The sequence below is a fragment of the Struthio camelus genome, chromosome 11 (genome assembly GCF_040807025.1).
Source record: "Struthio camelus isolate bStrCam1 chromosome 11, bStrCam1.hap1, whole genome shotgun sequence".
Lineage (NCBI taxonomy): Eukaryota > Metazoa > Chordata > Aves > Struthioniformes > Struthionidae > Struthio > Struthio camelus.
Window position 1 is genome coordinate 27,232,875 of NC_090952.1, and position 21,108 is coordinate 27,253,982.

General features: G+C 47.9%; 2 protein-coding genes across 8 annotated transcripts; both read right to left on the bottom strand.

Annotated features, from left to right (window-relative positions):
* Positions 1-388: 388 nt before the first annotated feature.
* On the bottom strand, positions 389-7,818 carry LOC104152338 (putative P2Y purinoceptor 10). The gene is made up of 2 exons (XM_009687643.2): positions 6,762-7,818; positions 389-2,649 (listed from the first exon to the last, which is right to left on the bottom strand). The coding sequence occupies exon 2, from the start codon at positions 2,599-2,601 to the stop codon at positions 1,486-1,488; it is 1,116 nt and encodes a 371-aa protein (XP_009685938.2). The 5' UTR covers positions 2,602-2,649; positions 6,762-7,818; the 3' UTR covers positions 389-1,485.
* Positions 7,819-10,936: 3,118 nt separating this feature from the next.
* LOC104152336 (putative P2Y purinoceptor 10) lies at positions 10,937-21,063 on the bottom strand. Of its 7 annotated transcripts, XM_068956654.1 has the most exons (3): positions 20,241-20,259; positions 19,984-20,072; positions 10,937-14,222 (listed from the first exon to the last, which is right to left on the bottom strand). In XM_068956654.1, the coding sequence occupies exon 3, from the start codon at positions 14,218-14,220 to the stop codon at positions 13,198-13,200; it is 1,023 nt and encodes a 340-aa protein (XP_068812755.1). In that variant the 5' UTR covers positions 14,221-14,222; positions 19,984-20,072; positions 20,241-20,259; the 3' UTR covers positions 10,937-13,197. The 7 variants fall into 7 exon arrangements, 6 of the variants coding, with proteins under 6 accessions (XP_068812755.1, XP_068812753.1, XP_068812758.1 ...); XM_068956652.1 differs by lacking the exon at positions 19,984-20,072 and having other exon boundaries at positions 20,241-21,063; XM_068956657.1 differs by lacking the exons at positions 19,984-20,072; positions 20,241-20,259 and adding an exon at positions 16,113-16,638.
* Positions 21,064-21,108: the final 45 nt, after the last annotated feature.

Genomic DNA, 21,108 nt, shown 5'->3' on the forward strand with positions numbered 1-21,108 from the left:
TCTGTCTAAGCACAGCTTTGGCAGCGCGCGGTCCCGGAAACGCAGCGGGGCTTGGAAACGTGCGTCCAATTACCCGCGAGGCTGCTTTCCGTCCTGTGGGAGGCTAACTGGCAGAAGTGCTCTGCCTGCGTTTGCTTGTGTCGCTCTTTGAGGGCTTTTGGCGTTGCAGCCCTCGATGCCTTGGTCCGCAAAGCAAACGTGGCCGGCCCGCGGCGGGCCGGCACGCTCGCGGGACTCCGCTTGGCCTCTGCAGGCTCCCGCGTGCAGACACCCCCCAAGGCAAAGCAGGGGGCGATTTCCGTCTCTGCGGCGCCTGCTGGAGCTCCCCGAGATGATGAGGTTATTTACAAGTCACAGCACTTAAAATAACACCCGTAATGCCAAAATACATGTTGTGGGATAATTTTATTTGCTCCCGAGTCTGAAGCCTTAAGGATGCGCTTGGGTCAGCTTTGTGAACTTTTGGGAACCAGCGAGGGCTGGAAGCGTTTTTGTTCTTTAAGGCAAAGCCGAGAGCCTCATATAACATCTTAATCTAGGAGCAGAGGCTTTAGCAAAATGCCAGGTAACACAAGACTCCTAATAACAACAGGAGATGGCAGCACCGACTGCGAGCTCCCCCGTGGCAGGTCCTGCGCGCGAACGTGCTGTGGGAAGGACTGCCCGGTCCCTCTCCCACCTCGCGCTTGGCATATCCCCTTACAGTCATCTTTCAAGTATTCATCCCTTATAATCGCTTTAGTGTCTTGCAGCTCCCAGCAGCCTAAGCTCCCTCACTTAAGTCTAGGTGGCTTTTTTCTATAGAGTAAACTCAGCTGACATAGCTCAGCTCGTTTGAAAACTCCCTTTAACGCTGACGTGAACATGGGTTAATGCTGCTAGCTTGGTGTTTGCTGGTAACGTTGTAGTCCTGCAGTCTGGTCTAGGTTAGGTCCTCAATGGGAGGAGGTTTGTTTTACGTGGAGATAGTTAACTGTCTGGATCTAGAGCCTAATGAGAGCGCAGCACAGGCAATTTTAATTGGATGTATGCAGCTGCAGTCAGTGCTGTAATTCCAGCCGGTGGTACCTCTGTTGAGGGCAGAGCTGCCTGGTTGCAAGCCAGGGTTTAGAAGGATTTTCAAGAAGGACAAATACATAGATACGTTTTTTTCTGGTTCAGAAATATTCCCTTTTCCTGTGGGACTCCACCGAAGCGAAAGGAATTGTAGGGAACCACACCTGCTGCAGTTCAGCCTGGAGAAAAATACTGGTATTGGTGATGGCTGTTTCAAATAGTTTAATAATAACATGACGGAGACCACTGTGGGTCAGACAGTCACTAATAGCAACAATGCAACTACGAAATGTGTTTTCATCGAAGTGTCATTCTGTGTCACTCTTGTACCTGTTGCAAACAAGGGTAATGCAACATGTATTCAGACACCTAATGCAGTCTTCACTAGAGCTCTGAGAAGCACCTATATGGAGGGAAATGTCTTATGTTTCAAGAGATGGACTCTAACAAAAGCTCAGCTGGTGGCATCGGAGGAATTTCCATACTATTTATTCGACCAAAGAATTTTGGAAGGGACCAAAATTTGAAACGTGGAAAACTTTGTTTTTTCATATGAATATTGTCGCTGGTCTCCCTAACAGAGAGGCTGCTCCCTTTGCGTGCAAACCAAGACCTCAGGGCAGCATGGCTGTGTCGCAGCAATTGGTCCTGAAACTCGGATGTCATGAAGTAGTAGAGGACTGGATCCAAGCAGCAGTTCAGGCTCGCGAGGCAGAGGGAGATGGGGTGGAAGCGGAGCGTGCTCCTGTGAATGGCACAGTCTTTGATGATGTTCTCTATTACCATCATAAATAACGGGAAGTTGATGTGGTATGGGGTGAAGCATATGAAGAACACAGCAGCGCACATTAACACCATTCGCAAAGCTTTCTGCTTCTCACTGGCATTTTGCAGCTCCGTTTGACATTCCTGCAAGGACTGCCTCATCTTCCACGTGCAACAGGCAATGATACCCAAGGGGATCACAAACCCAAATAGCTCCGCAACTGTCACCAAAGCGATAGAGGCTCCTGGTGTCATTTGCTTCACACCTAGGTCGGAAAAGCATGTGTTTGTGGTGTTGGATAAGGCCGGGCTCCTCACAATGGGCAGCGGTAAGCAAGCTGCCCCCACGAACAGCCACACCGCGGCGCTGATGGCCGCGTCGTACCTCCGCTTCCAGTCCTTCGCCTTGAACGGGTGGAGAAGGAAGAGGTACCTCTGGATGCTGATGCAGGTGAGGAAGCAAATGCTCGCGTACATGTTGAGATACTTCAGGTAGAAACACACCTGGCAAAGAAAGCTTCCAAAAGGCCACGTATGGTTTATATAGTAATACATTCGTAAAGGCAGTGAGAGAACGTGAGCCAGGTCGGCCACGGCCAGATTGATCATGAAAATCACAGCTTTGCTCTTCTTGCTGATGAAGCGACATAAAACCCACAAGGCAGCACTGTTTGCCAGAAGCCCGGGTATGAATATGATGGTGTAAGTGGTTGCATACAGGGTGGACTGAAAGGACATCTGGGGATCAGTACAGTTTCCAGAGGACATGTTGGTCTCCATCTCGACTGAACGTCTTCACTCAAGACAATTAAGGTGAATGGAGGGTTTCTGTAGGGAGAAAAAACAGATGCTGTAAAGCCAAAAACTTCTCAATATTTTCCCACATTGAATAAATGCGCTTCAGTACAGAAACCTAAGTTTTAAGTGAGATGGCTCATAGTGTCGATGCATTTAGATTACAGTGTTCTCACGGAAGGGTCTGCCCCCCCCATGGGTATTTCTGTGCAGCAAACTGTCCAGTCGGCCACAACTGGACCTCAAGTGTTTGACCTCACTGGAACAATGAACTGGTGTATTGCTGCATTGCCCTGTAGTCTGCTGCTTCTTACGCCCTCGGATGATCCTCGAGGACTATGGTGCTGTAGACAGTATACGTACGTATCTATCTCTCAAAAGAGAGATAGCAAGAAACAGATAAGCGGTTTACTCCCTTAAGAAACAGATCGAACTTAGTCAAAGAGGACCGAAAGTTCTCTTAACGCGGGCCGGTGGCCTGGTGTGGGGTGTCGTGACCCTGTGTACATCCCGGCCGTAGTACGTCCAAAAAATCTGCATCATCTTTCCTGTCTGTCGTTCTGAACTCAGAAGCACAGAAGCACCAGCCAGGTAGAGCCTCCACCCTGGAAGGGACTGAGCTAGTGTTGACCTACAGAAATGTTATATTTCTTTTATATAGGGGTGCATGTGTATACGGCTAGAGAGCACGTGCGCGTTGGGCTTGGTGGCATCTCCCAGGCAGCTCGGAGCAGGTTTAGTCCGTGCGAGGGCGGCTGGCGATCCTGCTCTCCCGCACCCTCGTGCGCTGATAAGAGCACAGAGGCTGCAGTCATGCTCCGGATCATCCACCTGCAATTTTCTGTCAAACTCCTGTGAAACTGGTGCCTCTGGCACGTCTACAGGTGATTCAGGTGGGACCATAAATAACACAAGCTCAGAGCGCACTGAGACGTTGCCCGTTCGGAGCTGAGCAGAGGTCCGATGTGAACCGGCGGCAAGGGCAGTAATCACCATCAGTAACGGTGGTGCTGGCCGGCAGCAGGCTGGAGCGGGGGCCGGTGATGGAGAGGTGCAGACGGCTTTATCAGCGCTCTGGCTCCAGATTTGAGAGGGGATTTAAAAACTAATAGCTGGCTGAACACACACAGCCTATCTGTCAGTACTGCTAACTCAATTTCTGTACTCATGGCACATTACGCAGGCATCGTGTTGTAGCAACAGAAATTATCTTCCAGCAACAACTCAGGACATGAAGGAAGATAAATACATTTGTCTGTTAGTTAGACCAGAAATTCATTTCATCCGTTTACCCTTTTCACCTCCTATCATCAATGCTGAGGGTACCTGCGGGTCTTGTGTAGTTCACGGGCGCTCGCTCAGGTCTCCAAGAGGTAATGAATTCAATGCATTTCACTATTCCTGAGCAAAGCCCGCAGGGCAACTCCGCTTTTTGGGTAGCGATGATTACGCACGTGGCAGGCTGCAAAACCAGGCAGCGTCTGTAGCAGCGCTTGGGACAAAACAGTGCTGGGCTTTTTTGGTGGTGAGGTGCCAGAAGTGTGGTCTGTAAGCGACCGCAAGGTGTCAGACGGCCGGTGGCCTTGGGCATCCTCCTCACCTCGCCGCGGGAGACCAGATCCCGCAGCGCCGCGGAGCCCCGTGATGGTGCTGCCGAATTAAGCCGCCGTGGTGGTTGGTGAATGGACCAACCGCTGCTGCTCCTGGTGGTCCCGAGCGCGGTGCCTGGTGCTTCCCCGGGGAGATCGCCCGTGGCAGGGACCCGGCTCGGGGCAAGAGCTTTGCGCTGCTCCGGGAAACCAGAGCAAAGACCAGATTTTTCCCCCGAGCACTCTAGATTTGGACTGGAGCTCCCCTAGCCAAACTCCGGGGCAGCCGGGCCGCAGAGGACCGAGCGCTTCTCGAAGCCTGGGCTGGGCACGGTGCTCTAAAGCACCGTCAGCTCTGCGCCGGGGCTCTCGAACCAGGCCGCTTCTCCGCTGGCTCTCCTGCCCTCCTCGCGCCCGCTCGCAGGGAGCACGTCCTGCCCTCGTTCGCAGGAGGAGAATGTTTATATCGACATACGCGTATATATATATACTTAAAGAAAAATTATGAAAATAAATAAAAATACGCAGCCTGGCGTTCTTCATGCCAGAGCTGCCGGCCAGGAGCCGAACAGTCCTCAATGGAGAGGTGCCAAAACCTGTCTCAGGGGGCTCGCGGCCGGTCGGCGCCGGCGGCCGCTCTTCGGCCTCGCTGCGCTGCCGAGGGCCGGCCGCCCGCGTTAGCGTTCGCCCGCCGCTTAGGTCCTGATGTTTGAATCAAGTCCTTGTGACGCTGGGGTTCCTTCTCACTTGTTTCTCCTATTTTAAGGATGTAAAAATGAAACAGCGAAGTGAAACGCCCGGGCGGGCTGCCTGCTGCGCGGATGCGCTCCCTGGCCGCTGCGGGCGCCTGGGCTGGTGACCCTGCGGTGGAAGGTTTCTCATTCCGCTACCAAACCGGAGCCGCGAGACCTGGGCGCTGTTGGCTGGATTTGGGGGTTGTTTTTTTCCCTCCCCCGCCACCTTTCGGTGTTTGCGCCGAGCCGGAGCGCGTGCCGCTTGCTCTTGCCAGCAGACGCTTTTGGATTTAGTTTGATAGCGGCGGCTCACGCTGCTGGCAAGGGGGCGGCTCGGAGCCTCCTGCCGAGCTGCCGGCCGCCTGGGCTCAGCCCAGCGGTTATGCAGTGCAGCGCTTCTGGAAATAGGGGTTTTTTTTAATTTATTATTACTGTTAACTCGGTGTGGACTCGGCGGGGAGCTTTGTCTCGCCTGTACCTCGCCCCGCGTCCCTGCAGCTCTCTCCGTGTTTTGCCACCAGTGACGCTGGGTCGGGGCCGAGGTGCTGCTCGGGGCCCCCGTCCCAGGCGCCTTGGCGAGCTTTCGGCTCAGCGACTTTCTGAAACGTGCAGAAAATACTCCTTGCAACTCCTTGATTTTTTTTGTTTGTCCTTATTGCCGGTGTGCCAGCGCTCAAAGGCCGCTCGCAGCAGGTGGATGCTCTTGCTGTAAGTGCCGCCAGGGTCGAGCGAGCGGGTGCCGTCGGCTCCCCGGGAGAGGAGCTGCGCGGGGCGAAGCAGCCTCGAACGCGCTGCCCGTGCACGCACCGGTTTACACGCGGGCGGTAGCTGTGCAGGCTTTTTTCTGAGTGGCAAAGCTGAGTTTTATCCAGCTGCATGCTAAAATTAATTCCTGTCTGGCTGCAAGTAGAGGGGGGAGAAAGCTATTGCCACCGGCAGAATCAGAGTGCTGGTGGTGCATGTAGCACTGTGATTTTTTTTTTAATCAACAACTGATGTTTGCAATTAATTAGCGGCTTAAGACAGCGATGATAATACCCTTGTTCCGTTTTCTGAGTGTGTTAGCAATTTCTTTTTCTAGATCCGTATGCGGCTCTCGTTATTGAAAATTGCCTGGTTATTCTGAATCACTGCGTGCCCCACCCAGTTCTACATTTCTGCGGTATTGCCTTTACTGCTCCCAGATTTACTGGCGTGTTTGCCCTCATCTTTTCCATGTATTTGTTCTTCAAAGTATTACGAAGCTGCCCTCCAAACTGCACGTCTGAGGAGCCCCCAGCTTTGGGGAGTCCTCGGTCACATCGGAGCCCGCTCTCTACAGCAGAGCGTCCTCCCTTGGACCTGCTCAAATCCTTAGATGCTGGAAGGACAAGCAGGCTAGTGAAAAAAAAAAAAATCTGCTTTTGGCTTCAAATAAGTTTTTCTAAAGCTTCTTATTTTAAGCAGTAGAGGCTTTCTGGACCTTCTGCTTTAAGCAGTAATTTCATTTGCTTTTTCAATCCAGGCACTAGTAGAAAGCACGTAAACAGAACGGAGCGGTTATAGTAGCTTCTGTCAATCAAAACGGTTCTGAAGTATTTTCGGTAAAACAGACTTTGCCTATTTGCAGCTGCACATAGCAGGCTTGTGCTCTAACGCACTGTCCTCTGCTCCCCCAGCCCTTCAGAATGAAAAGAAATAGGAATAAATTTCCACTGTCCAAAGCTGTGGAGGACATTGTACCAGCGTTTGTCTGGTAAGACCTTGGGGGGGGATGAAAATATTGCTCAACATTGCGGTAACTTATATCTACTGAAGAAACTGTTAGAGAAATCAAGCTTACCTTCCTGGAACTGCCATTCTTCAGGGGGGAGGCATCCATGCTAGCGAGCAGCAGGAGCAATCTTTCTGCTTTTATTCGCTACAACTTTTCTCCGAGATCCCAGCCCCAAAGATCCTTCTTTAAACTTCAGCATGTTGAGGGAAATTTCAGAGTGCTGAAATCCTGCCGGCATCTGCAGACCAATACGGCGTCTGTAGAACAGGAAATCCTGTATTTTGTTTCTCTTCGCCACAGAAAATGTGTAGAGTTAATGACGTTAAAACATGTTGGATTTGATCCAACGTAAGTTAGATCAAATGACGTCATTTGATCCAACTGCAGGGTGATTTAAGACTCAGGCACAGATTTCTTTTTTTCTGTTTGCACCGAACTTGTGCGTTACAATGATTTGTGCATTCGTTCCTTCAGGCAAGCTGTTTTTGCTGTTATCTGCAATCAATCGCTTGCCATTTGCTTGATAAAAACGACGAAATACAGAAAGAAAAATCTTCCACTAAGTACTCACTAAGGTAAAACTGAAAGGCATATCAGTAGAAATTCACTGGAAAGTAGTAATTTTCCTCCCCTTCCTTCCGTTCCTTGGAAGTTTTGTTAGTCTTGAGACTATAAAGGCTATAGGCTAAAGCTTTTAAGGGTTTAGGCTTTATTCCTGAAACAATCTGATGTTTTAAGGTTGAGAGTTTCCCAAAACATTTGCTTTTTTAAAAAGTGTCCATCACCCCCGATTTCATCAATGTTTGTCGTCTTTCTGCCTCCTTTAACTCCTTCCCTCTGGGGAGGAGTGGGTGTGTTAATTCTCCTACTGCCTGCAGAGGACCTGGGAAAGACGACCTCCCTTCCCGACTCTCGTGATCAGCGTATGCATACGTTGCATATATGATAGATGCAATCATTGTAGTGTGACTTACTGTGATTCATCTCCAGCTGGACAGCGTTATGTAATATTTAGTGTTGCATCTTATGGCCCAGTGTTTGCAATGATATGCCTCCTGGCATGTTTCCCTTTCTTATTACATATAATATATAAATAGGACTACTTTTTCTAGATTTTTTTTTAATTGGTTATATGACCCCACAAAAGGAGCAGAAACGTAACTGAGAACAGAAATGAAAAAAGGAAGACGTTATAGCCTTTTTATGTAGCCAGGGTCTGGGATCGGGCTTGCATCTGTTCCCATTGCAGTTGAGCACCCCAGCTCCGAAAGCCGTGCCGTTGCGGGGGTGCCGCTGCGCGGGCGGGAGCGCTGTCCCGGGCGTCCGAGAGCAGTGGCACGTCGGTGCGCCCTGAAGCAGCGCTTCGTGACAGTGCCGAAAGAAAGGGAGAGGAGGACCCTTGACGGGGACGTACTGCGCTCGCTGGACGGGCGGTTGCTTTGCTCCACGGCTCCACGTCCTCGCGAAGGCAGAGCGCAGGGACAGCAGCTCCCCGCTGTCAGGACCAAGTAACTGCAGGTATATTCTGCTGGTTTTGGAAGGAAAACGCATTTTAGGGGAGATCCAAACAGATTGTATACTAACGCTTATAGTTGTATCTATGGCTTCTGCATTACTGTGTGCTTATCTATCATTTTTAAATTTTATCCACAAAAAAACCCTGCAAAGCCCCGTGCTTGCAGTGTCAACCAAGAGCAAAGCCCTAGCCTGGCAGGGTGTAAATACTGCTCATCCTTCGAGGTTTTCTCCCTGTGCATCTTTTTCAGCAGCTGATGCAGATCCTTGGCAGCAAGAACGATGCTCAGGTGTTTGCTGCAATGTTCCCGAATCCGTAACGGGGAGATGGGCACTGTTCCAGTGCCTGCCTCTCTCCAGAGTTTGGAGGTTTTTCACAAACCAAGTGGCTATCTTATCAGGATATCCAGGCTAGCGCTTCCTACTTCTGTGAGCAAGGCACACATCCAGCATCCTCTCCAGCTGCTGCTGCAGCCTATTTATAGGTACCTACTGAGAGCAGGGGTGGTGGGGCGGGAGGGTCATCGGCTGTCAGTCTGCAGTGAGGACCAGACTGGCACTTTGGGTTCATAATCATGTCACGTCCCTCCTCTGCTCATCAGCTCTCTGCTGTGCTTTGCAGAAGGTCGTGGCATTCCTGGCTGTGAAAGGTCAGTGGGCTGAAGAGCATCAAGCCTGTCCCTTCGACATATACTAAACAACTTTTTTCATTCTTTTTTCAACTGCATGTGTATTTTTATTCTGGCTCATTGTTAACACTAAACATGCATATTTTACACTATGCAATTTTACATTTTTAAAGGCAGAAGATAAAAGGAATTTTTAAATCACTGTGAAACTTTTATCTAAGGCCTTTGATTCTTTGCCTTTAGACTGGTATCCTGTGGGCAGAAGGCCAAATGCATATAATGGGCACCTCTTTCATGTTCTGCATTTGGTGACATCTGACAGGATGCACCTGAAGGATGTATGGAAAAACAAATCTGGGCTTTTCAGAAGGAAGAGGTCTTATCCCCACAAATAGCAACTCACCCTTGTGCAGAGAGCTGGTATGCTCAGACCGAAGGCATCACTATCTGGCTCTTAGTGCTGTGCAAGTGAGTTGCTGGTGGCCTGCTGCACACAGCTGAGCTTCACCACTACACCCAAGTGGCCTCTACAGAGATAGTCTTTTTAGGAGGCTTCAATTTATTTTAGAGTAAAAACTTGTCAGTCCCCCTCTACCTTTTCAGAATGAGCCCTTGTGTAAACTGTAGATGAGGGATTTCTGGTCAAAATTCACATGTCGTGACTCCAAAATCTGTGAAATAGAACAAAGACTATTCATACTTTTTGAGTTGTCTCCTAGTTTTTGAGCTGCTAGCCTATATTTACAGCATATCTTGATTTTTCTCTGCACAGAGCACTGGTAATTTCATTTAGGAAAAGAAAACAAAGCCAAGGTGCTCACAAAATCCTCCAGCTCAATCTGAGGCTTGAAGAGAGGTGTTAAGTACTGTGAGTTACACCGCTGGTTCTGTTTCTTTCCAAATGCATTTGGTGTTGTGCACAGGGGCCCCGTTCTCACAGACGTATCTATGGGCTTAGACTGGGAGAGGAATTATCAGCGTTCTGATATCAGTTAAGATAGGGTAACTGCTTGCTCACCCTGCAAAGGAACGCTTTTTCTTTTGCTAGCAGATGCATTGCTCCTGGATGTAACTGAGACTGTCTTCTGACCAGCGCGAGTGCCAGAGAAGGGGAATACATCATGCACTGACTTTGCCCCAGCTTTCTACTCCAATATGTAAAAGGGACTGGTTTCATGTGGGTCTAAGGGAGCTCAGAGAGGAGAAGAGGCAGGAAGACTGGGGCTCCAGCATGAGTGATCGAGGCTGAGGGTGCTTAGGGATGCTGTTGTGGTGACAGGGATGTCACCCTTACAGAGCTACCATATCTGTTTATATTGATGTTGACTCATCCTTCCCAGAAATCAGGGTAGATAAGCACAAAATGGCCTCGGAGCAAGTGACAAAGAGAGAGCGTGTTGCTCACCAAACAACTGCTCTCATGAGTCCGGGGACCTCAAGTCTCACAAAAAGTTATCTGTACTCCCTATGGCATTCGTCCAAAAAGCCTTTCCTCCCAGAATGCAATGTTCAGGGTGGGAGAGTTGCTGTCACTCCCCAGAAACTGAGAGACCGCGTTCCCCTGACAATTCCCCATTTCAACTTTGAGTGCATAGAGGACTATCCTTACTAATTACATGGTGCTCGTGCTTTTTCAAGCCACATAGGTTTGGATCTACAAATTGATTTTTGGGTAAGACATAGTCTTCGTTTCTACAGTCCTGCTTGTACATAAAAATGACCCTGGTCAGTCAGCTTCAACCAGTCGTGCCCCATGCCGGGACGCGGGCATCCCTGGGGTTATGACTGACAGCTCTTCAGCACCGCACCTATTCCTGCAGGGGAAGGGTGAGAAGCTGTCCTGCTCTGAAGCACCTTTCTATCCACAAAATATGGCTAAATCCAATTTAATTGTTGTAGTTTTTAAAAAAAATGAAAATAATCCTATTTGACTGGAGTGAAAACCTTTCTGCAGACAGGCAAGCAATCTGTTTAAGAATAACAGAAGCTGGTAGTGGCCAAGGCACTTAATCATCTGAGGGTAAGTCTGTGATTTATGTGATGGAGAAACTGATCTCATTTGGTTCTGCAGGTGTAAGTGATAACTATGAAACTCAGTTTACAGTTGCCAAAACGCGTTTATTTTTTAAGCATCAATTTTTAGAAGGAAAAATGTAGAACAAGCTACACAGTTACCATAGCAGTGTCTTCAACTTGTTTCCACCTCATAAATGCAGAATTGTTTGAGAAGGCAATTACAGTAAGCAGCTCCTAGCTACATGCTAGGTAATCAAGGTCTATAAAAATCCTCAAAACAACCATTGAAACTAGAGTCTTATTCACGGATGATGTTGTACAGTATCTAGCTCGTGAGAAAGTTGCTAAGTTGGCAAGAATTGCATTATACATGCTTAACTATACCTGAGCATCAACCTCTGCTCACATTTTAAAGGGATTACCTGCAGTGTGTAAACGAGCATACATATAACATTGGCATAATAAACTGCCCAGTTAAACCAGTGGAAAAATGTCCATTGCCTTCAATGAGAGATGGACTGTTCACTTGCTCTGTAGTTTTCTCACTACGAAACTAGAGCAACTTGCAAGAATACAGTGTTCTTAAAAGCTATTTCCTTCAGATAAGCACATTTCAGTACTCTCGTGCATGTGTAAGATTAAATTCCCCATACTACAGACCATAATCATCTTTTTACAAACAGGAGAACTACAGTAGCTTATTCTATTGAAACAGTATGTCTTCACTGCCTTTTAGAGGAACTCTGGTGTCATGGTTATTTAAACCTGGCTGTTGTTTGCTTTTTCCCTCTTCACTGTGTGTAAAACTAATATGCAGAAAAATTTTGATTGAGTCAAAATGTAGCAAAGTGGAATTAAGTAGTTAGATTTCAGTTATACTTAGCAAGCGTTTCTGAAATTCCTTGAATGTTACAGTAACATCTGAGGCGCTGCCACTGATGTTTACTGAGACTTTCTCAGAATGCTTTTGAAAAGCCCCAGGCTTTCCAAAGGGTATAAATCAGTGCCTGTGTTCGGCCAAAACTATCCCCAGCTATCGGCACGCTGAAAGCCTTGAAGTTACACAAACTGGATGAATTTGGCCTAAGAGCTATGACGTACTTAAAACACTTTAGGGGTAAACGGAACCCTGTCTTGTGACTGCTTTTAATAGTCAATTAGCAATAATTAATGAAGTCATAAAAATGTAAACATTAAGGTCATAAGAGGGGATGATGGGAAAAATACCTGTGAGTTTACTTGAAGAAATTAGCCATTGCTCGATTAGTGAAATAATCATGGCAAGGACACCTTACTTTTTTTAAAGATTTTTCAGCTGATTTTGTTGAGGACGCGTTTCATGGTGGAACCGTCACAGATCCCTCTTGGCCTAAGACGGCCTCACGCAGAACAGAGCAGGGGCTCGAACGGAGCCACTGGGGCATTAAATCCAGCCTGCACTGGTGCTTAGTCCGAGCAGATGGGCTCCCCGCAGCCGCCAGAGGCTCCTCGCGGTCCTGAACCCCACAGTCCTGACGCAGACGCCTTGCGCCGCAGCACCCCGTTGCGAAGCGGGCAGCCGGGGGGAAAGAGGCAATCGGAGCAGAGCCAGTCCCGCTCCCCAGAGCGGCTGCAGAGTCAGGGGAGAGCTTGTGCGGCAGCGCGGGGCACTTGCCATGGTGGTGGCTGTAGTTGCAATTGCAGGCTGGGTCAGCAGTGGAGAGCAAGCTTAGAGCTGAGTGAGAGGAAACACATGATGAACGAGACAGGAAGGGAGAAATACAAAGAGAACAAAACAAATGCAAGTGTTGTGACTCGCAGGGTGTACTTAAAGTCAGCACCCTGAGGCTGCCGTGCTGAAGCAAGCTGTGAACCTTTCACGTGCAGTGTGCCTGAGCGTAGAGACCTGAAACAGTCACTGAGTGTTATTGGCCATTTTCAGCTTCTCGTATGCACTGCATATTTTTAATTGAGAAGACACTTTGGTGGATGTCAGCGTATGATTATCTTCGGCTTGGCCAGAAAACTACTAAAGTTGGAAAAATACAAAAAGGCTGCTGGGACGTTTCCGCTGTTTCCCAGCGAAAGCCTCTCTGCTCCCGTCTGCACTTTTGCGGTCCGGTCGGGTCAGGCGTGGGCATCACGTCAGCAGGTGCAGTCACACCAGCTGGGTCACTCAGCAGCTACTAACACGCTTTTACTTTTTTCCTTCTTACTTTGTGTAAATCAAAAGATTTCCACTGCCGCAAAACTCCTCTGAAAAAGCAAACTTGCAGGATCTTCCTTAACGGTTGGTAAGTGAACATAACAGAACAGTCCTAGATTTCATACAAAATACTTTGTTAATTTTTCAAGCCTTCTTTTCATTCCTTAATCGATGAGGCGCTTTCTTTGCTCATGAGCCGACTCCTGATGACCATGCTGCTATGCCTTGATATCTGATCCTGAAAGTCTGAAGTCATGAAGAAATACAGGATTGGATCCAAACAGCAGTCCAGACTTGCAAGACTTAAGCAAAAGGGTTGTGTGTAAAGAGTGATTGTACGTAAGGAACAGTCTGTAATAACATTTTCTTTCACCATCATGTAGAAAAAGAAGTTGATGTGGTACGGTGCAAAACACACAAAGAACACAATGGCGCACATGGAAACCATCCGTAAAGCTTTCTGCCTCTCGCTGCTGTTTTGCAGCGGTATCTGGAATCCCCGAAGGGAATCTTTTGTTTTCAAAGTGCAGAATAAAATAATAACAAGAGGGCCCACGAACCCAAATAGCTCCGCCGTCGTTGTCATCAGCACCGTGGCCACCTTGCTGTTGATCTGCCGGACTTCGAGGTCTGCAAAGCAGGTATTTGTACTGTTGGCTAGGCCGTAGTTTCGCATGATGGGAAACGGTGAGCAAGCTGCCCCCACGAACAGCCACACCACGGCGCTGATGGCCAGGTCGTACCGCCGCTTCCAGTCCTTAGCTTTGAATGGCTGGTACAGGAAGAGGTACCTCTGGATGCTGATGCAGGTGAGGAAGCAAATGCTCGCGTACATGTTGAGATACTTCAGGTAGAAACACAGTAAGCAAAGGAACCTCCCAAAAGGCCATGTGTGGTTAGTATAGTAGTATATTCGCAGTGGCAGTGAGAGAACGTGAGCCAGGTCGGCCATGGCCAGATTGATCATGAAAATCACAGCTTTGTTCTTCTTGCTGATGAAGCGACATAAAACCCACAAGGCAGCACTGTTTGCCAGAAGCCCGGGTATGAATATGATGGTGTAAGTGGTTGCATACAAGCTATATTTAAACGTTATAACAGGATCAGGACAAGTTCTGTTGCTCTGCATCGTGACAGGGCTGCTGGAAATGTTTGGCACAAGGTAGGATGGACAGGACATTTCTGTAGGGAATAAAAACAAAGGTTGTAAAGGCAAAGGTACTGCAATAATTTGCATTTCTTATTTGAATTTTGGTAGAAAGTAGAGGTTTTGAAATGTCTTCTATATAAAGCATCTCACTTTATTCTTCAAAGCTACCTCTTCAGAGGTCTCCCACCACTGCTGTCACTGTTGGTCCCCTTGCTGTGCTATCCACATGCCCCACAAAAGGCTCTGCTCCTGTCACCATCTGTAAAGCAGAGAGCTCACGCACTAAAAGACTCATCCTTAAGGTCATGCAGGAAATCCATGGCAGAGCAACACACTGAACAGGGGAATTTTCAGGCTACCTTAAATATATTTAAACAAGTGATCCTATTTCAGGACCTGAAATGGGGACTGCCTCAAAAACGTAAGCGTGGGTGAAGCTGTGCCAAACTACTTGGCATAGGTTACAAGTAGGAAAAGCTGCCCATCCTTTGGCAGCTCGAGACCACCTATGGTGGGTAACTGGCTAGCAGGGTAATAGCAGCCAGCATAAGCCATGTGGTATTTCAGGAATAAGCTAAAGGAAGGTATGCCGCCGCCCAGCTTCTGCGTGTGAAGGCTAGAGGCCTCTGCACATGGCCTAGAGACCAAAATGCGGGTGCCAGCCACTGCATTAGACCTGCCATTAAGTTGCCACTTGGGCATTGCATTGGTGTCTCGGGACCAAGTCAAGTATCAGCAGACCTGATGGACCCAGCTCCCCTGGCGTGATGACGAGAGCCCATGTGGCCTTTCTGGGGGAAAGGGGAGTGGGAAGCAGGCTTGAAGAGCTTGAAGGCTGTAAATGCAGTTACTGCTCCTGAAGTGTACTGACCTGTGTTTAAATAAAAGGAAAAGGCAGAGACTTAATCTGATCACAAGCTTCCATTTCTCATCACCCCAGCATCCTCAGTCTAACGCTTCTCCTCTTTGGATAATTTTATTTTGAGATATTCCCAAAATCTGGCTCTCCTTTGATTCAGATGAGTAGAGATGGCTACGTGTCAGACTGAACTGTTGGGCCTTCTTTCTTTTGTTATCCTTTTTAACTGAGACTTTTCTCAGGAGGGTAACACAGGCAGGAAGACTTTGGTTTCACTGGGTATTTCCCCATAGGGTTGTAATTCTTGGTACAGTGATTCCCTCCTGTGTCTAATTTAAGAGTTAAAAAAGTTGAATATTGGCTTTCTATTTCATGTAGCTCTGCAGACACTGATTCATTGCTTGTGACTCATTTTCTGCAAGTATCACTTACAAGGGACACATTTGAAAAAGTGTCTCTGTAGGTAGGTATTAGTAACTCACATCCTGTTACTAATGCTTTTTTTCCTTCATATTATAAAAAAGAAAAAAAAAGTAAAGAGTTTAGAGTTCTCAAGTCGCAGAGAACACAAATGGCTGTTTTTTTCAGTTTGTTAATCGTTGTGGTACTTGAAGTTGGCAGCACTAGGCATTTCTGGGGCCTGAGTTACAACCCTTCCATTGGTCCATGGGACCAATCCAGGCCCCAGAAATGCCTAGAATTGGCAAAGTCCTAGCACAGGACATAGTCCAAGCTCAACACTGCCTAAACGGCTGGCTTGCGTACGTGGACAGTGAGGAAAACCACCAAACCCTGCACCTACGGGGGCTCTGAACAGACCCTACTGCCAGCTTTCTTGCTTTTCTTCTTAAACTTCCCTTTCCTTAAGTTTCATTTTCTCCTAGTCTTCAAAAAGCAAGGCCTGCTGATTTATGTCCTGCAGCACCATCAGCTGTAGCAAGTGGGCTACACCCACTAGTTGGGTTGGGCAGAACATGAAGTATACAGCCACTCTGATGACTTGTATCCAAGGTTTTTTTTTTTTTCTTTCCAAACAAAGGGTAGCAAGTATATTTTTCCTTGCCTTTAAAGTATGACTGTTGCCAATTTCTGATGCAAATTGAGACCGGTTATTCAATGCACTCTATTCATTTCATTACAACTCAAAGCAGATGGCATTGAAAATCAAGCACAATGTAAGATGTTAGTAAGCGTAACAGCTGTTCAAGTTTGATTGATAAATGGGTAGGTTGGGCAGGTTGGGCTGCACCCAACCCTTTAGTTGCACCAAAGCATCAATGAAATGCCGTAATCAAGAAACTCTATCCAGTCCGTCTCCTTTACTGAGTCAGCATGAGTATACAGAGGCCAGGTGTCCCAAAGCAACCCTTGCAGGCTGTTTTTGTTCCTCTAGGACAATTGCTGCAGGCTGCAAGTCACTCCCATTAAGCCTCGTCCCTGAGGCAGCTCTGGAGCAAGCTCAGGTGAGATGCTTTGTTCAGTGGTACTGGCAGGAAGGAGTTATCGGCTGTCTGGGAACTGGACACTAAGTCTTGATTTTGCGTTTAGGCATTCCTCCTTTTCAGGAGGAATATTTCTCCTTTGTTTGAAATGTCATCTTTTAGATTGCATCCCATTTCTTGAGGCCGCTTTGAATTTCTGGTGCTCGAGAGGTTTGTGATCCCTTTCCGTCGGTGTCACCCGCAGCTCTAGGTGGACGTGCTGGCTGATGTCCCCGTCCTCATTGACAGCTCTGCTCAGTGCACCCGGTTGCTGTCTCCTCATGTGACCTCCCTGTTTGGCAAGAAGCCATTGAGCAGTCACTTTTGAAGTTATTAGCTGTTTGCGTTTCCTTGGATGTCAAGGTTAGACTGACTGACCTATGTTTCTCCAAAATACATGAGTGCCACGCAGCCACAGAAATCATGGAGGTTTAGGTGCATTTGCAAAACGTTCCATTTTAAGGAACATTATTACTTAAAAACTGTCCAGTGGACTCATGTTCTTAAGTCTTGAGTCTGAGTTCAAGTGAGTCATAGCAGTCAGTTTGCTCATGGATGACCCTAGATACAGTTAGCCTGTATTTACAATTCATGTGACAGCTACAGGACGAGATTGTAACTAGATTGCATGCTGCTGTCTCTGAACATGAAGGATGATACTGTGTGCACACATATGATACCACAGTTCAGCCTTCGCCTTCTGGGGCGGAAAGCCATGTGCAGCCACGTGATGCGCACGGTGCCTGGCCTGCCACAGGGACAGGTTCCCCTGCCCTGGCTCATCTCCCTCTGCTAATTGTCCACCAGGTGTCAGAGTTAATCAAGATTTCATTTCTTCCTCCACCTCTTTCAGGCAGTTCTCTAACTCTAGCAGGAACAGCTGAGGCGACTAGGGCTGTCTGAGTGGGCAGAGGCAGAGGTAGCACCACCATGTCTTCCTGACTGTGACTTGCTATCTTCTGAGACAATCCCAAACTGAAAAGTTCTTGTGTGCCTATATAACTGATATATATGATATATAAAAATGGTCCAAGGAGTAGTCCTCAGATTCCTGGTATTTACAGGGAGGAATGTCCTGAAGCACTGCAGCATGGTGGCGATGGTGGCTGCCCAGAGCCCTTGGCACTAAAAGGTCATGAAACCCAAGAGACAGAAACACAGGTGTTGTCCTCCCACCACCACTCATGGGGAATCTAATGCCTCTGCTTGATTAACAACACATGTGAGCCCAAGCCAAAGCCTTACGGAGCCTCCGCTGAGTTCAGGGTCAGGCCGTTTAAAACAAAATACAGGATTACCTGGTTGGCAGTGCAAAAACACATCTACAGTTTACACACATGTACGTGTGTAAAGTCTGCTGGCTGATCAGCGCACAGTGCTTTCTGATACTGAATGACTTCATTACAAAGGCATAAAAACATAGTGAGACTTAACCATCCCTACAGCTAAAATGCACCCAGGCAGATGCACAAGGGCTGATTTATGCAAGGGACCATAAAATGGCTCTATTTTGCCCTTCACCCAACTTTTCTTATTCAGGTTTGAGCTGCATCCCTCCCTGTCACCTCTGCTGCCTGAGCCCAGAAGCACACACACAGACAGGAATACCACTGAATGTCTGCCTGAAATGAGACTTGCTGCCTACAAAGCTGTTAAGAAAGCAAAGGCGTTTGCTGCAGGATGTACAGGGAAGGAGAGGGCTGAAACGCCCAGTCTGATTTATCCACGCTCATTTACATGTTGCAGGGAGACAGTGAAAGGCTCTTCAAAACCAGCCTCCTGCTGAAACATTGTTTTCAGAACATGCCGTTTCAAAAAAAATTAGGTAATAAAAAGCACTGTCGTATATAACTAGTGTTTTTTTACATTTTAAGTAGAGCCTGTATTTCTGAGGCTGTTGCAATAAGGAAAGAATTAAGTGTGCACGCTATTACTTGTGCTGCACGTTTGGAAACTATTATTTCATGGCATTTCCAGGAAAAGGATGTTCATCTTGATAGGACTGCGAAGTACAGGAATGTCATTCCTCAATCCTATATCTTTCTGTCATGTCCATGAGCAGACGGAATAACTGACTTAATTGAGACAGAAATGCCTTTCGGTAGAGTCTGCCCTCATTGCTTGGCTGTGAACATATCACGCTATTGCACTCACACTTCAGTGTGAAACCTCTGCAGTCAGAAGTGGAAAGTTCTACAGTTAACGGTATTTTTTTTCTGTTTGTCTTTTTCCAAAAAAAAAAAAAAAGTCTATCTGGGTTGTCTGATCTGTAGTGATGATATGTTTTGGTTTTGCAATATCAATCTAATTTTCACTTCTGCAGCTCTAACAGCTGAAGAAACGGTGCCCGCACAAGCAGAAGGAAGCCCGGCAGCCAGACGAGGGCTGTCCTGGGCACGGAGTCGCCTCGCCGACGAGATTCCCATGGCTTGTGATGTTTGCGCAGGAACCAAGGGCTGAGCACTTTCACTGAGGCATAACTTGACAACAGAAAATATGCCCTTAAACAAAATCACGCTCTCATTTCACACACACCAGCCTACTGCTGAAGTTCCTCTCCCACATGAATCTGAGGCAAGACGGATTGGACGTCCTGACTCACCCTTTGCACTACTTTGATAGCAGAAAGCTATCCCCAGAGCACACTTTTGATTTACTTTGCGAAACTTCAGATTCAGGGTCCACCCAGTTTGTATCTCATCTGTTTCTGCCAAACCCCAGCTGTACGAATTGCTTATGTTCCCCTCCGAGCTGAGGTGCAAGTCGGGGTGATAGCGATCTCATCAGTAAGCCATCCTTTACAGAGTATGGTTTAAAAGAGTCAGCCAAAGAATCAAGGTAGATCATGATCTCGGTTGGAGACTGCAGTCGGAATTGTGAACTGAAACTGCCTTGGAGTTCTTGAGACTGAGAATATGTCCAAGCAGCTCGATTTTTGTCATGTTGTGTCCCCCCGACTCAAACAAATATTCATGTCCTACTATTGCAATTCAGTCTGAGAGCAGGGTGGATTGCACAAATACAGCACGTAGCGTTATTTAGTATAAATCACTGCCAGAAGGAACAGATTTGGAACAATTCCCTCACTGTCAAATCCGATTTTAAAATAGAAGATACTTGTAGTGTAATTGGGTAAAAGAAGAAAATTAGGTCGAGTGAAGATATCTGAGACCAGTCAGAGAACCGTTTATCACCCATGCTATAAAACTGTACATTCTCTATTAACGGTAATTTCATGCAGCCACTGTTTTAACTCCTCCATGTGTACAAACAGAGGACTGGCGCCCAAGGAGCTCTGTTGTTTTTACAGGACTCAACATGCCACAAATCTCCTCCCGGCAAGAGTCAACCCCAAAGAAAAAGCTCAAGGAAGGCAACACTGTTGTAGGAAAAAGTACAGGCTCCTTAATGCTTGTTCTAAATCGTGAAGAGAGAGCTTAAAAGCAGCCTTACCTTATCAGGCAGGAATCCAGCTAGCTGCAAATGTGCTCTTAGAGGAAGTGCGAGGTCTTGAGCAGCCTTGTTTACATATGCAGAGCAACCTGCGTGAAATCACGAGCTGCTCAGGTGCCGCTCAGACTGCGGCCCCACAGCATGGCCGCCTTTGGAGCCGCCGGTGCAGACGCCCAGCTCGGGCACCACCTGCGCTCGCAGGACTCACTTGCATGGCTCCAAGCCCTGGCCGGGTGCATGACACGGGGTTCCCGTACCTTTGGCCTCGCTGATTCCTCCCGTGTGGCTCTGCCCAGCTTGGCACCGGGCACCGGCGCTGCCCAGCCGCCCTGGAAGATGGTACTGAGCAGAGCAGGTGCTGCTTTCCAGGCTGTGCCGGCTCTCCGGGCTCCTCTGAGCTGCCCCCGAAACACTCCGGAGACTCCTTCTCACTCTGAATTGGAAGCTGAGCTTTGCCTCCTCATTGAGCCATCCGCAGCTGTTCATTGCCGTGTTGGAGCCTTGGCTAGTGGTTGCTCTATTTTACCTAGTGCTGCCTCCTGTTTCCAGTGAGGTCAAACATCCCAATGGCTTTTTATAGAGCTGGTTTGAGCCTTGCTTGTTATTTCGCTTGCACTTAATAAAAGGGCAACTCAGATTACACTTGCTGGAGCTCGCAGCCAGCGATGCCAAACAGTGGCAGCTCCTCAAACATTTCCAGCAATGGGGTGAAATCCAGCCTCACCCTCATTCCAGGGGGTTAATGCTTTAATGAGGCTGGGACTTCAACCACTTTCCTTTCTGTATTAAAAGTTTTCGAAGGTCTCATTGTTTGGATTTTCAGGAAGCCGTAGGGAATCCAATCTGCCTTGCCTTTTCCAGGTCGGACTCTGGCTTGCAGCACACAACTGTCTCGGTAGCTCAGCAACTAAACTCTGCTATGTTGTGGTTTAAAAGTACGGAGTAAAACATCGCTGCACCTATTCTCTGACTTAGGGACAATATAGACGTTGATGTCTGACTCCTCAGAACGCGCTGCCTCGGCTCGCCCAGGTATGGAGGGGAGGAGGGCAGAGCCGCAGGTCTCTTCCCTCCTCCTGGCTATGTGGCTCTGGCCCGGCGTCCTGGCGGTGCAGAGCGCCCCGA

Bases quoted from the DNA above. Each gene is read 5' to 3' on its own strand.
- LOC104152338 (XM_009687643.2), bottom strand. From the start codon at position 2,601: ATGGAGACCAACATGTCCTCTGGAAACTGTACTGATCCCCAGATGTCC.
- LOC104152336 (XM_068956652.1), bottom strand. From the start codon at position 20,469: ATGAACAGCTGCGGATGGCTCAATGAGGAGGCAAAGCTCAGCTTCCAA. The intron at 14,223-20,240 runs GTACGGGAACCC...TATTCCCTACAG, and splicing joins AGGAATCAGCGAGGCCAAAG to AAATGTCCTGTCCATCCTAC.